The sequence below is a fragment of the Schistocerca serialis genome, chromosome 3 (assembly GCF_023864345.2).
Source record: "Schistocerca serialis cubense isolate TAMUIC-IGC-003099 chromosome 3, iqSchSeri2.2, whole genome shotgun sequence".
Classification (NCBI taxonomy): domain Eukaryota; kingdom Metazoa; phylum Arthropoda; class Insecta; order Orthoptera; family Acrididae; genus Schistocerca; species Schistocerca serialis.
The window spans coordinates 1,023,974,514-1,023,991,565 of NC_064640.1; the positions used below are offsets into that span (position 1 = coordinate 1,023,974,514).

General features: G+C 39.8%; 1 protein-coding gene across 1 annotated transcript in view; it reads right to left on the reverse strand.

Moving 5' to 3' along the window:
* Positions 1-17,052, reverse strand: part of LOC126471482 (protein dispatched) — a 189,757-nt gene that overhangs the window by 41,967 nt on the left and 130,738 nt on the right. The window contains exon 7 of the mRNA XM_050099686.1: positions 5,141-5,332. Within this exon, the coding sequence (XP_049955643.1) occupies positions 5,141-5,332 (192 nt within the window). The remainder of the gene's footprint in view (positions 1-5,140; positions 5,333-17,052) is intronic.

Here is a 17,052-nt window from a genome sequence, read left to right on the forward strand (position 1 = left end):
TATCAAACTCTGCAGTAAAAAAATTAAATAAATAAATAACAATAATCACATTTTCTACCAACTCAATTATTTCAAGGAACTGTTATTCACAATTAATAATTGTTTTGGAATAGAGGTTTTGCAAATACGACATGGATGTTTGGTGTTAGCTGTAGCAATAGTTTACCTTCGAAGTATGGCCTCAAATATGTAATAACTACTAAAACTACATTGGGCCATGACAGCCTTAGTGTGTCAGGTTTCTGGTTTGCAAATGTTTCCTGGTAACTTCACAAGTGAGTTGCATTGGCTTTAAAATCTATGGAACCATCACATGAACTTCTGGTGATGTGTTGACATACCATCTCGACCTTAGGGACAGGAGAGTACCTGTGGCTTCATTCGAAATGCAGCTGACGGCTACTGAAATGTTGTATAGTGTGTGCAGACTGAGTTAAATACACTTCACAGCGGAGTGAAATGGCTGACGGTGTAAACTTCTGTAGTATAAGATAAATTTTGAAACAGCTATGAATAAGTAAAGTGATGAAATATTTTCCCTTCGCATTGGCTATTTCGAATATAACTATCATCAGATGGTTTCTGTATGTATATAACATGAATTCCTAATCTGCTTTCCATGGACCACAAAGTATGGACTTCAGATAGTCTGGATCAACGAACACTAATTGCGTGTCTCCACAAAAAAAATGGCATATTTCTGTCTCAGTATTGAAGACTGGCAAGTCACGGTGCCAGCCATTGCCCCATAAGTCCGACTGAGTGTCTGAATTGCAACTGACATGCTACACTTGATAAAAGAAGAGATCAGTGGGTATGACACATCCTAAAGCATCAAGGTAACAGTTTTTTGTGTGTGTGTGTGTGTGTGTGTGGAGAGAGAGAGAGAGAAAGAGAGAGAGAGAGAGAGAGAGAGAGAGAGAGAGGTGGGGGGTGGGGTAGGGGGCCACGCACGCACTCGTGTGCAGGGTGGGTGGGGGTCTGTAAAGCACATTGTTGCAGTAGTTATTCAGAGATGAAGAGCTTGCACAGACTAGACTGGTATGGAAGTGGTTGATGAATGATGGAATCGGCCACAAATACTTTTTAAATGTTTTATTTTAGTGCCCTAACTGGTTTCAGGCTACCACGCCCATCTTGAGATGGCTAATATTTTTCATTACTTAGATGTCTTGATCAACAGCACGTCATCTGCTCCTCATGCCACAAAAATATTTGAGTATTTAATGCCATTTTATCAGTTGTTTCATTAACAAAAATATTCTAAAGTGCTTGCATATATATGGTGCAAAATCATAAATATCAGATTTTACCTGCTCTTCATAAATTAGCAGAAATGTACAAATTATTAATTTGAAATAAAAGGAAAAGGACTACATATAAGTGTTAGGAATATATTCCTTTTCAATAATTATGTTTTTATTATAGATGGTTATGTCCTTTGAAGTCAAGTTTAGCAGCTGTGTCATATTCTATCAACAAAATAGCCGAATCTGACACACTATTTCACCTATAATTGGCCTAAAGTAGTTTTTTATCTTTTTAATTTGCTGAAATTGCATTGAGAAGATGCTGCACACATCATAAATATAATCTAAGCAATTTTGATGTTTGAGTAAGCATATTGTAACCCATACTTTGGGATAAAGCTTCGAAATATTCAAATAGGAAGATGTTCAGTGTTCTTCATCAGCACTTCCTGCTGGAATTTGAAAGCTGCTATTTTGTTAACTAGCTCAGTTGTATTTATATTTCTATCATATTTCACATTAAAATCTGCTGCATATTTTTCAAAATAAGATTTTACATGTTTCTGACAGGAAATTAAAGTGAGATGAAACGGTATTTGTATGTGAGGTATGTTTTCCACTTCCCTTATTATTCTACACAATATTTTGAAGCACTCGATCCTAAGCAGTTTCTCTCCAGTCCTCATAAATTGTCAAAAATTGTAAACCTTCAGTCAAATAGCACATCTGCCTCAGCACCTACTGACCAAACTTTGATATTCTACAATACCACTGCGCAGTTGTAGTAAAAACTTCATTGCTGAGTGTGAGCTAGCTGTGCTGGCAGCAGATGCATGAACTAAACCTACCGTTGACACATAAACATTGTGACACCTGCGAAGGGAAAGGTTTCTTCTCACAGGCAGATGATAAGAACAGATGGGACAAGTGAGCTTGCATATCTTTCCCAGTTAATTCATAAACTGCAGTTCGCTTGTGTGTGTGTGTGTGTGTGTGTGTGTGTGTGTGTGGTGGTGTTGTTGTTGTTGTTGTTGTTATCGCTGCTGCTGTTCCCTCCTCGCATCCCCGCTGTGTCTGTGTTCTTGATGCCAATCCTGTAATGTTTGAATCCAGCATCAGTAATGTGCTGGTTGACACAGTCATATCAATTAAATATCTAGGTGTAATGTTAATAAGTGAAATGAAATGGAATGAGCATGTCATGTTGCTAGTAGGGAAGGCGAATGTTCGACTTCACTTTATTGGGGGAAATTTGGGAAAAGAGACTGTGGATAGAACATTAGTGTGACCCATTCTTGAGCACTGCTTGAGTGTTCGGTATCCACACCAGGTAGGATTAAACCAAGGCATTGAAGTATTTCAGAAGTGTGCTGACGCATTTGTTACCAGCAGGTTCAGTCTGCACAAAAGTATTATTGAAATGCTTTGTGAAATCAAATGGGAATCCTTGGAGAAAACATGAGGCTCTTTCTGCGAGGCAATATTGTGGAAGTTCAGAGAACTGATATTTGATGCCGACTGCTGGTCAATTCTACTACCCCAAATGTATGATTTGCATAAGGATCACAGAGATGAGATGAGAGAAATTAGGCCTTGTATGGAGGCATACAGACAGTTGACTTTCCCTCACTATTTGAGAGAGGAACAGAAAAAAAATGACTAGTAGTAATATGTGATACCACACATTCCCCCTGCCAAGCACAATATGGTGTCTTGCAGAGTGTGTGTTGTGTTATATGTATATGTATACGTATACATAGTTATATATGTAAATGTTGATGTCCTCAGTATGGTCCTGATTTTCTGTGCTGTAAATATCCCGTCACCCAATCTGCCACTCTTTCATTAAGCCCCAGTCATCGCTGTTTTGTTAGCAGTACCAGGTGATTTATCCTATCAAAAGCTTTAAAGAGATCAATGGCTACACTGTCACTGGAAAAAAAGCGCAGGTGACGCCTGTATATACGAAGGGTAGAAGGACGGATTCTCAAAATTACAGACCAATATCCTTAACATCGGCTTGTTGCAGGATTCCCGAACATATTATCAGTTCGAATATAATGAATTTCCTTGAACAGAGAAGTTGCTGTCCATGCATCAGCACGGCTTTAGAAAGCATCGCTCCTGCGAAACGCAACTCGCCATTCTTTCACGATATCTTGCGAACCATGGGTGAAAGGTATCAGATGGATGCCATATTCCTTGACTTCCAGAAAGGGTTTGACTTGGTGCCCCACTGCAGACTCCTAACTAAGGTACGAGCATATGGGATTTGTTCCCAAGTATGTGAGAGGCTCAAAGACTTCTTAAGTATTAGAACCCAGTATGTTGTCCTCGATGGTGAGTGTTCATCGGAGGTGAGGGTATAATCTGGAGTGCCCCAAGGAAGTGTGGTAGGTCCGCTGTTGTTGTCTATCTACGTAAATGATCTTTTGGATAGGGTGGATAGCAACGTACGGCTGTTTGCTGATGATGCTGTGGTGTACGGGAAGGTGTCATCGTTGAGTGACTGTAGGAGGATACAAGATGACTTGGACAAGATTTGTGATTGGTGTAAAGAATGGCAGCTGACTCTAAATATAGATAAATGTAAATCAATGCAGATGAATAGGAAAAAGAATCCTTTAATATTTGAATACTCCATTAGTAGTGTAGCGCTTGATACAGTCACGTCAATTAAATATTTGGGCGTAACATTGCAGAACGATATGAAGTGGGACAAGCATGTAATGGCAGTTGTGGGGAAGGTGGATAGTCATCTTCGGTTCATTGGTAGAATTTTGGGAAGATATAGTTCATCTGTAAAGGAGACCGCTTATAAAACACTAATACGACCTATTCTTGAGTACTGCTCAAGTGTTTGGGATCCCTATCAGGTCGGATTGAGGGAGGACATAGAAGTAATTCAGAGGCGGGCTGCTAGATTTGTTACTGGTAGGTTTGATCATCACGCAAGTGTTACGGAAATGCTTCAGGAACTCGGGTGGGAGTCTCGAGAGGAAAGGAGGCGTTCTTTTCGTGAATTGCTACTGAGGAAATTTAGAGAACCAGCATTTGAGGCTAACTGCAGTACAATTTTACTGCCGCCAACTTACATTTCGCGGAAAGACCACAAAGATAAGATAAGAGAGATTAGGGCTCGTACAGAGGCATATAGGCAGTCATTTTTCCCTCGTTCTGTTTGGGAGTGGAAGAGGGAGAGAAGATGCTAGTTGTGGTACGAGGTACCCTTCGCCACGCACCGTATGATGGATTGCGGAGTATTTATGTAGATGTAGAAGTTGATCTCCGTTGTCAATCACTTCTGATATATCCTGCTGACACATAAAAATCTTGGTTCTCTGTGAACTGAATACTGTGCGACACACACACACACACACACACACACACACACACACACACACACACACACACACACACAAGCTGCAGCCACAACCAGCATACTCAATGCATACTCCATGCCCACTGTTTTAGTAAAACTACAGAAAACCTGTATTTGGTTAGCCAGAGAAGAATTTGGATCCATTCCTCCTACATGTGGGTCCAGTGTCTTAATTGCTGTGCTACCCCACTCAGTACACAACCTAGTTACCAAACACACTATTGAGCACATGACAGGCACACGAAGAAGGTGTCCAACAACATAATTCAGGTTTCAAACTTGAGTCATTCATCACAATACATATCCGTTCTCTTGTAAATTTCTAGACATCTACTGCAAAAATTTATAATATTAGCCACCTTCTAAGTTTTGGACTGTGGGCAAATCTCTGAAAGCTGTAAAAATTTGTAACACTAGACTACACAGAAACCTCAGTAGTAGCTCACATAAAATTAATCAAAGTAAATGAAAACAAATTCTGCTCTGCAGCACCTATCAGTCTACTCACATTTGGTGGTAAAAATGAAGCATCCACAAGGTAATACAGTATATTATAAACAGCATTATGCTGGCTGCATTGCGGAGGCACTTGTTGACATATTTCATTTCTTTCCTCTGTACACTCAGGTGTTAACATTAAATTATAGAAGTAAGGAGCACAGTATTGCAGAAGTGCCAAAGTTAAATTCACATCATTCTCCTGCAATGAAATTCAATGAGACTTGGTTAGAATGATAAATAATGCACAAATTCCATAGATTACACAATGAATAACAGTGACAGTACATATATTCATTATAATTTGGTTGGTTGGTTGGTTTGTTGATTGATTAAAGGGAATAAACTGCAAGGTTAACAGTCCGTCATTATTATTTATCACATATTTCATTGTCTTCTTTAAAATAAAAAAAAATCATTATACAAAACTGAGTAAAAATTTATTCATCATAATATAAGTGTTCCAGTAATGTGGGAGAGAGAGAATTCAACTGTAATATCTACAAATTAGCTAACAGTGAAATCATTGCACCATTATGTCTAAACGTATATAGTGAATTACATACAGCTCACGTAACAATATACTGACTTGTTGCAGCTGAAGGACTTATGTATCATAAAACCTGCTACAACCCAAACTATACATTCACATTGCAGAAGTAAAGTGCTACCATCCAGGCACAATGAAACTTCTGGAGTAGGAAACATACAAGTTCAAAACTGAACATTTTCATTTTCACTGATCAGCGAGAACATTATGACCACCTACCTAATAACCAGTATGTCCAACTTTGGCATGGATAACATCGGCGACCCATCATGGCCTGGTAGCAATGAGGCCCTGTTATGTCACTGGGACTACATCTGCATACACAAGTCACCTTGTTCCCATAAATTCTGGGTACAGGGAGTGTGGGCGGGGGGGGGGGGGGGGGGGGGGTGATAAGCCCTGATGCAAATGTTCAATCACATCCCAGATGTGTTTGTTTGGATTCAGATCTGGTGAGTAGGGGAGCCAGCACATCAATTGGAACTTATCACTGTGTTCCTCGAAACACTCCATCACACTCCTTGCACATGGCACATTATCTTGTTGAAAATGCCACTGCCATTGGGAAACATAATCGTCATGAAGGGTTGTACATGGTCTGCAACCAATGTATGATACTCCTTGGCTGTCATGGTGTCTTGCACACGCTCCACTGGACCCACAAAGGCCCACATGAATGTTCCCCCACAGCATAATGAAGTCACCGCCAACTTGTCTCTGTCCCACAGCACAGGGATCAAGTAGGTGTTCCCATGGAAGACGACAGATCTGCATCCTCCCATCAGCATGAAGAAGATATTGGGGTTCATCAGACTATGCAACACTCTGCAATTGCACCCATTCTACACACAGACAGCACACTCACTGAAATCAAATGTACTTTGCCTGTGTCCGACTAGCAGCTATTCCTTGCCAGGTGACACGGCCATGGTGTTCTGGCCGATCAGTGTACCTCCCGTCACTATTTTACATACCTACCCTGTAACTCACAGGGTGTTAGAAATAGAAGTCTAATATCTTGGGAGATGGTAGTTAATCATCAAACCACGAAATAAGTCCAGTGAACATGGGCTCTAAGATGCATACCTTACAAGCTAAGAACATTTGTTCATTTTCATTACAAATATTTTCTATTGAACATTTTTTCCTTCTTTTGGTTCGTACTACGTCCTCCCAAAATATGGTAAACAAAGAGCTTGCAGTAGGAGAGATGTGTTTCACAGTATTGAAGATGGTTCACAGTTCATAGCTCTTAAGGTACGCATTTTACAGCCAATGTTTATCGGACTTTGTTTCTTGTTTTTATGCTTACTACCACCTCTCAAAATCATTCAACACTATTTTTAACTGGCTGTACATCTACAAACCTTACATTTCTCTTCACGAGCTCTGGCTGTGATAACAATAGTAGGAGCACAATTACATGGAAGTAAAGAAAGCAGATTATGAAAGACTCCATCTGCTACACCAGGAGTCTATGAGACACATTAATCTCTGTCAAAGCAGCCTCGGTATAGAAATAAAATTAAAAATGAAGCAAGAACATGGAATTTGATGTAAGTGGCAAAACCAATGTAACAATAAATGTCACGTACACTGATGAGCCAAACTGTTGTGACCACTGCCTACCATGAGATTGAATGCTGCCTTGTGATGATGCGAGGACATGATGCAGTAAAGAAAGTACATAATCGGAGCAGAGACATATGGGGAATAATTCTAGAAACAATACAAGCAGCTAATGGGGAAATACAGTGGCAATGCCACTTTGACAAAGGCTGATTGTTATGGCCTGGTGCCTGGTAACAAGCATCTTGGAAACATCAAATCTGGTCCGCTGTTTATATGCTACTGTCATGAGCATCTATGATAAGCGGAGGAAGAATGGGGGAAAAAAAGTGTGAGTAGGTAACAAGGCATTGGATGTAAATACCATATCACAGAACATGGAGATCAGAGGCTTGCCCACTCTGTAAAGAAGGATAGATGGTAATCTGTGGCAGTTCTGATGAAGAGTACAATACTGGTGCAGGCATAAATGTTTCAGACCACACCATTCAGCACATTGTTGACAATGTTACCATTTTCACACAACTACACCCTCCATTACAATTTCAGTGGGCACAGGTTCAGTGAGCTCAAATAGATCAATAGAAATGTGTCTCTTGGTCAGGTGACTCATGTTTCTGGTTAAATCAGGTCAATGGTCGTGTCCAGATATGTCTTCATCCAGGTGAACAGCTGCTCAATAACATGCACTGCGCCACGGACAAAGGCAGGTGTGTGTGTGTGTGGGGGGGGGGGGGGGGGTAGCAGTATTGTGCTAAGGAGGGCTTTCACCTGGGCTTCCTGGAAGATATGGTAGTAATAGAAACAACCATGACAGTTGTGGATTGTGTGAATGTAACTGTGGATCACCTGCATCCCTTCATACTGACATCTTCCCAAACAATGGTGGTATCTTCCAGCCAGATATCGGTCTATGTCACAAAGCCAAAATAGTGTTACAGTTTTTTGAGGAGCATGAGGGTAAACTAATGTTGATGTCTTGGCCACCAAATCTGCCTGATCTGAAGTTGATGGAATGTGTCTGGAATGCTGTCGGACCCCAGCTCTTGGTCTGTATACCAACAGCCTGTAATTTACAGGAATTGTGTGACTTTTGTGTACACATTTGGTGCCACGTACCTCTGGAAACCTACCAAGGACTTGCCAAATCCATGTCTTGCAGAATAACTGTTGTATTGAGTTCCAGAAGTGGGCCGACATACTATTAAACAGTTGGGCATAATATTTTGGCTCATCAGTGTATGTGAATGTGCAAGGAGAGGATTGAAAAGAAAAGAAGAAAGAATTTTCAAAAGTAGTCTGCCAAACACATGAAAAGACCATTGAAACTATCCAGATTACCTAGTTTTACAAACTTACTTTACATTAAAATAGCATGAAACATTTTAAATTCAAAGCTTAACTTCTCTCCACATTAAAATTGTACTTTATCCTATATTTACCGAATATACATGACAATTTAAGAAGAATATTGCATTTTGGGAAATGATACTGCCACAATTTGAAGGCACCAGGCCAATAACAAAAACCTATAGCCTCCTAGGTGCCAGATCTAATGCAATTACATTATTTCACTTCAATTATGTGTTTCAAAACAGTCTGGAACAAACAGATAAGAACCTTATTTCTTTTCATGGAACAAGTCCCCATATTTATGAATCACTTAAGACATTGAGTTAGTCAGCTATGCTTCAGTTTACCTTGTTCTGTGGTATGTGTTTCATTGATAACCGTGCTACACGTTATAGCTTGGCAACTTTAATTGCCATGTGATATTATAACAATTCCTCCGGACCAAATAGTATCTACGACTCCATGTTACACTGAAAAAGTCTCTACATACTCTCAGGAAGGAGATGACTGGTTAATCACAGACAATAAATATACTTTTAAGGGATGACAGATTTTTATTTAAACATGTCAGATGTATTAGATTATAAATTAAAAGAAAAAGAAGCTATAGGAACAGAATGGATAAATACAGTTGTAGTATTTATAACACTTACAGCAAATAACAGAAAATTGGCAAGTAACTATGAATAAACCAAAACAAATTATTTAAGTTGGTTATACAGAAGCAAGTGACACCCACTACAACAGGAGTTGCTGTCATGAGGTCCTCGAGGCTGCACCATGTGGTCCAAAGCACTGCAAGAATACATGTGTTGAATTATCTGGACCACACCACAGTTGCCCAAGTTAAATGGTACTGAGTATTCCCATTTCAGGATAGCTGCTTTTGACCTTGTCACTGTCTACAGTTCTCATTGTGATGGCAACAAACTAGGTTTCTGATGGTTCCATAATGTGATAGCCTTTTGAAGTTTAGAACATCTTTGTTTTAGGACGAGTTTGGTGTATCAAGCTGGCAGTACTCCCCCCCCCCCCCCCCCCCCTGAAAAAAAGGTTGCTTTGATGCAGCTCTCCATTTCTGTCATTTGCCAGCTATCCTCTCCATTTCAGCAAAACATTGACAATCTGCCTTATGTATCCATATCTAGGCTGCCCCTGCAATTCTTTCCTTCTACCAGCCCATCAACTACTATTTTCAGCAAGAGCTAATGTCATAATATGTGCTCATCTAAGCTCTCTCTTCTCTATTTGAATGTTGAGTTGCTGTGGCCTCCAGTCCAAAAACTGGTTTGATGCAGCTCTCTACACTAGCCTACCCTGTCCCAGCCTCCTCAACTCTTTGTAACTTCTTCAAACCTAAATCGCTTGTTGCAGTCGAGCCTTGGTCTCTCTCAATTTTACCCCCCCCCCCCCCCCAACCCCTACCCCCACCCCCTCCACAACTCTGCCCCCGCTTCCACTTCCCTCCATTACCAAATTGATACTTGTCTAATGCCTCAATTTTTCTGATGCCTCAGAATATTTCCTATCAAGTGATCTCTTCATTTAGTCAACTTGTGCCACTTCTTTTCTCCCAATCTGATTCTGCAGCTCTTCTTTAATTGCCTGATCTACCTTTCTAACTTTCAGAATTCATCTGTAGCACTACATTTCAAAAGCAAACTATTGTATTCTTGTCTGGATTGTACGTCACCCATGTTTCACTTCCATACAAAACTACACTCCAAACAGACACCTTCAGAAAAGGCTCAACGATTAAATTTATATCAACTGTTAAAATAACTCACACTTAAAATAAATGCTTTTCTTGCTAATGCCGGTCCATTCTGTATCCTCCTTACTTCAATCATTGTCAGTCATTTTGTTGCCCAAATAGTCTCTGTCTACAAACATACTCCGCAAACCACTGTGAAGTGCATGGCAGAGGGTACATTCCATCGTACCAATTGTTAGGGCTTTGTCTCATTCCATTCACGTGGGTAGCATGTGAGGAATAACTGTTTAAAGTGCCTCTGTGCACACTGTAATTAATCTAATTTTGTCCTGACAATCCCTACAGAAGCATTATGCCGTTGGTAACATTATTCTTTCTTCCTTGATATGTAACCCTGTATCTCACAATGGTAGGTCTTCTTTACACTCGTTACATTTGTGACCAGCCTTCTTACATGTGTACCACTCTACGGGGTGGTTATAATTATAATGATGGTGTTCCGAGTGCTGCAGTGTGGGCCCTATACATTGCACAAAGCTGTGGGCTGCATACACCGCAAGATGCTGAAACATTGTATGTTTATTAACAGGATATAGCACTGTAATTAATCAGAATACAAAATGTTTCCTACTCTAACGTCAGGATGCCATTAGTCACTAGGATATACATGTTGATTTTTTGGTGAAGTGTCTGTTAGTGTAAAGGGTTAAGAAGGTTGAAGTTTTATGTATGAAAGACAATGATCTTTGAGAAGAAACAACATGCATTATTGGAAAAGTCATTTTATCAGAACAGCAGCAAAAGCAGCACTGCATTCTGGGAATATTGCCAACACAAACAGCTGCAAAGAGACCCCAATTTTATCAAGTGGCTAAAGAATATTATAAAGAAATCTGAAGAAACAGGTGCGCCAGGGAGAGAGACGCAGCCCCTTCCCATGGTGGTGGTTGTTGAAGCTGCTGTAGCAATAGGCGACCGGGCAGCATATGCCTCAAATTCTGCAGGCAGTGCTTCAGCTATGTTAAGGGAACTGTCTCTCCCATGGTCAACAGTTCAAAAGATTTTGCTATGCATTTTACACTGGTATCCCAACAAGATTCAGAATGTGCACAAAACGAAGCTCCACAATAGGCTACAGCAGTGTGACTTTGGCCCTATATTTTTGTTACCCTTCGTTTTTTTGGCATGCATGGAAGTAGACGACATGTGGGTTGGGAAAATTCTTTGGATGGATGAGGCATATTTTATCTGCATGGTGCTGTGAATGCACAGAACTATTGCATATGCAGTTCTACCCTGTCACATGCTGCACAGGAACAGCCACTCCACTTAGTTTGTGTGACTGTTTCATATGGTTTCACAAGCTCCTTCATTCTCTGTATATTTTTCTTAAAGGAGATGACATCTCACAGGCCTGTTAAGTGTACAGTAACATTTGCAAATTTTAAGGACCTCGCTGTGCAACACGTGATTTCAGCTTTGCAACAACGCAACTGTGTCCACACCACTATTTTCATGCAAGATGGAGCAACATTTATTGTTGCTTGTCAGATGGCCTTCCAAAGCCTACAATCTAAATCCATGTGACTTCTGGTTGTGGGGATGTTTGAAAGATCATGTCTATCAGGGATGTATCCAGACTCTTCCTGATCTGAAGGATAGCATATAATGACCTATCACTCTGAGTACACTGGATATGTTGTGAGCAACTGTAACCATGCCTTCTTATGTATGCAGCATGTTGCTGAGCCGGAGACAATGTTAAACTCATGTTTTAACTTGTGACCACATACCACTAACCATACCAAAACCACTGTTATCATGTGTCTGATTCTTCCTCCCCTTTTCCTGCACCCATGCCACATTCCGACTGCTTACAATGCCATATTTTCACCTGACAGGAGAAAGTGGAGCTATTATTTTCTTCAGCATACTCCACGAGTGCACCGACTAATGCACATACCTACAATGTTTCAGTGTCCCGTGATGTATACCAGCCCACACTGCAGCACTCAGAACACCATCAGTTTAATTATAACTACCAAGCAAATTTGTGTTGAACATGCAACGTTCCTCTTCAAATGCCATTTGGCAACCATAATGATTCCACAAAGCCAAAATCACCCTTTACTGCTTCCCGAAAAGTCTTACACTGTGTCAGTCTGACTGCTTTACTTACTTCCTCTCCATACAAACTGTGGGTGAATGTGTTCTAATCTCTCTGATCAGATTCAAAAAGCTGAATGGGATTCTCAGTATGGTGCTCTACCAGCTCGTATGTTAGAGCATTAATGTTCCCTATTCTGTTGACAAACTGCTCAATAGATTTGTCCTGGATATGCTGGCTATAAAGTTGCTCTCTCGACAATTTGCTCAGATTTTGCATTTAAATATCTGGCCAAGAGTCGATTAGAACTCAGTATAATCCTCTGATTTCACATAAGTGTGTTCAGTACTAATGAAATCTTGTGCAGCTCCCTGTATTCTTAATTTAGCAATCGATAACTTATCAGAATCAGTCTGTGAAGACAATAGGGCAGCCCCTTCAAATTTCTGAAAATACGTTCACATTTTCCTCAGGGTTTCCACTGAACACAACAACTGATGGCAATAACAAGAAGTTATTCAATGGGCTGACAGTGTACGACATTCACTTTTGTTTGCTTTTAACAGCTGAATCTCTCTTCATAATTCGTTTATACGAGTTTGGAGACTGACCCTGTTACTCTAACTGAATTCTTCTACCTTGACTAATTTGCGCAAACACATCACTAAAGCACAGGAAAAAGTGTAATGAATCCATCACTGCCTTTCTTATTATAGCCAAATTTGAACAGACCAACTTTAATTACAGCACTGGATGTTCCCTCACTGTCAGATGATGTCCAAGCTCCCACTGCTTGGGACTGTGCAGTCCACTACTCTGTCATCTCTCTGGCAGGAACTCAGGACTTCTAAGTCCCCACTATTCTGCACCTCCTCAGGACTGTAGAATTTCCAGAATTTATTCCTTGCTGACACCACTTCTGTAATGGGTTATTCTTGGCCAAGTACATCATGTGCTAATTATTAGGCACTGTAATCGCTGAGTCCATGAGTAGCAGAAATACGCAAACACCAAGTAAGTAATTTATGGAAATTTATTCCCAAATACTGGTCACAGTAACTCGCATGATATATCATCCTGACTACACTGTGTCTGTCGCACAAACCTAAGTAGTTACAGACTTACCAAGACTCGCCACTATGAGTCGGGAGAGATTGGACTTTGTCCGATACTTAGCCAGTTAAACATATTTTTCACTGACAGTTTACCTTGTGCAGGCAGTCAGTGACCCAGTTGTGGAAGCATTCTGCAGCAGGTGTCTACCAGTGCTGACAAAAGTTGTTGGTCAGTGTGTCCAAGATAATGGCAAAAACATATGCATGCGTGCATGAGTTGTTGTGTGCATGGCTTTGCCTCTTGCAATACAAAATATTCATGGAGAAAAGTAATAAATGGCCTTCAAACTTAGCAAAAACATACTGCTTCACAACTCTTGTGTGTCATCTATATTACTATGAGTTCCACTTTAATGCTTTGTTCATTATATACATGCTAAGACTGTATATAAATTAGTAGTGAATTCTTCATAGACCAAACCAAAGCAACAGTGGATGTTGTTATTTTGCATATGCATACCCAGTGATGCAATACTGAAGTTCCCTGGGTAAATGCCTCTTACTGTGATTCCAATGGTCTGCAGTTTGGGATCTACTATCACTAAATTATTTAATTTTTGATCTATGTACTTTCATAATATTTTTATCATTCCATAATAGAATTTCTACCAACATCTTTACACTGCAAACCACTGTGAAGTGCATAGCAGAACCGTTCATGAACTGGAAAAGTTTACTTTTTTGTAAATAACATATAAGATTAAATTCAAAATCAAGTCTTGATTTAACTCCTTTACCTGCGACACATTTTATTTTGGTAATCTGGATAAATACATAGCAATATGGTTGAGGATTCTAGAAATTAAAGCTCAGCGAACATTGCTATTGCTCTTAATGGTTATCAATATATTCTATTTGCAGCCGAAAATAAGTACCAGACACAAAATCAGGTAGAAATGACACACAATAAAGCAGCTTATCATATTAAAGTTAAAATATAAGGAAATTCCAAACAGACATGCAGCTTGAAACAATTCCAAGGTCGAGAGGCACCTCAAAATAAACTTTCCATGTTAAAATAGGCAAATAAATGCCACACATCAGTCACTGAAAAACTGAAAACTGCAGCAGAAGCTGAAAACCTTTTTTCCTGTGGAGGTATAAAAGCCTCAGACTGTTTCCTATTAAATATATCACATTGAGTAGTAAATGATAACTCTGAAAGATAATTATGATGCGTGTCAGTCCATGATCATACATTATCATGTGTACTGAACACTCCAAATGTTTTGTAGCAGTCCTCAGTACTGAAATGCAGTTTCAACACATGATAGTTCGTAATGGGCCAAAGTAATCTGCTATACAGGTAACACTTTGACCTTTTTTTGTACACTGAGATATTGAAGCAACTACGGTTTTTTAATTTTTAATTTTTTTAACAAAACAACAAATGTTTGTAACAGCATTCAAAACTTGAGGGAATGAGGAGTTGAGTGACATAATGTTTTATAAGACACGCAATGAAATTTTCACAACAGTAGCTAGGTGAGTTTCTAAATAGAAGTGCTGAAGCAGACCGAAAGGTACCAACTTTCCTCTGTTGAGTGCATATACAACTGTGTATCTGTGAATGAGGGCTTACTTTCAAGGATCATGAAATGAAAATAAATGAAATCGAATAAATAACTGGCCAGGTGAGAGTAGGACTCACACACTAAGGATTCCGTACAAATTTAATTAAGTGTATAGACAGTTCATTCATCCCGGGAATCAAGACTTTCACTGATTTTTAATGTTATTGACATCGGCAAGATATCAGCCCCAGGAATTTCAAGACTTTTCAGAATGTTTTAATTTTAAACCTGAAGTCAGATAACAAATGGCAAAAGAAATATTTTTTTCATGTGATATAATCACAAACAAACAATTTCCAGATTTTTCCCTTTACTTGAACTGTGAAACATTGCTTCTTCCAAATTTCACAATTGTAGGTCAATTGGAGGTACCCTATAGCCTTGACGAGTAAGTATGCAAGTGCCAAATTATGACACATAAATGGCCATATCTTTTGATTGCATTGACTTCTTGTTGCTGTTGTTGTTTCAGCTCTCCATGCTACTCTATACTGAGCAACCTTCTTCATCTCTGAGTAACTACTGCAACCTACATACATCTGAATCCGCTTAGTGTATTCATCCCTTGGTCTCCCTCTATGATTTTTACCCTCCACACTTACCTCCAATACTAAATTGGTGATCCCTTGATGCCTCAGAATATGTCCTACCAACTGATCCCTTCTTCTAGTCAAGTTGTGCCACAAATTCCTCTTCACCTCAATTCTATTCAGTACCTCCCCTTCAGTTACATGATCTACACATCTAATCGTCAAACATTCGTCTGTAGCACCACATTTTGAGAGCTTCTATTCTCTTCTTGTCTAAACTATTTACTGTCCATGTTTCACTTCCGTACATGGCTACACGCCATACAAATACTTTCATAAAAGACTACCCTACACTTAAATCTATACTTCATGTCAACAAATTTCTCTTCTGCAGAAATGCCTTCCTTGCCATTGGCGATCTGCATTTTATATACTCTCTACTTCAACCATCGGCAGCTATCCTGCTCCCCAAATAGCGGGCCAGCTGGTGTGGCTGAGCGGTTCTAGGCGTTACAGTCTGGAACCGGGCGACCGCTACGGTCACAGGTTCGAATCCTGCCTCGAGCATGGATGTGTGTGATGTTCTTAGGTTTGTTAGGTTTAAGTAATTCTAAGTTCTAGGGGACTGATGACCTCAGAAGTTAAGTCCCATAGTGCTCAGAGCCATTTTTGAACCCAAATTGAGAAACTCATCCACCACCTTAAATGTCCCATTTTCCAATCCAATTCCCTCAGCATCACCTGATTTAATGTGATTACATTCCATTATCCTCATTTCTTTTTTGTTGATGTTCATCTTATATCCTCCTTTCAAGACACTGCCCATTCTGTTCAACTGCTCTTCCAGGTGCATTGCTGTCTCTGACAGAATTACAATGTCAGCGGCAAACCTCAAAGTTTTTATTTCTTCCCCATGTATTTTACTTCCTATTCCAAATTTTTCTTTCGTTTCCTTCACTGCTTGCTCAATATACAGATTGAATAATATCGGGGATAGGCTACAACCCTGTCTCACTCCCTTCCCTACTGCTGATTCCCTTTCACGCCCCTCAACTCTTGTAACTGATGTCTGGTTTCTGTACAAATTGTAAATAGCCCTTCGCTACTTGTATTTTACCACTGCCACCATCAGAATTTGAAAGAGAGTATTCCAGTCAACATTGTCAAAAGCTTTCTCTAAGTCTACAAATGCTAGAATCGTAGGTTTGCCTTTCCTTAATCTTATCTTCTAAGATAAGTTGTAGGGTCAGTATTGCCATGTGTGTTTCAAAATTTCTGCAGAATCCAAACTGATCTTCCCCGAGGTCAGCTTCTACTAGTTTTTCCTTTCGTCCATAAAGAATTTGTCTCAGTATTTTGCAACTGTGACTCATTACATTGATAGTTCGGTAACTTTCACACCTGTCAGCA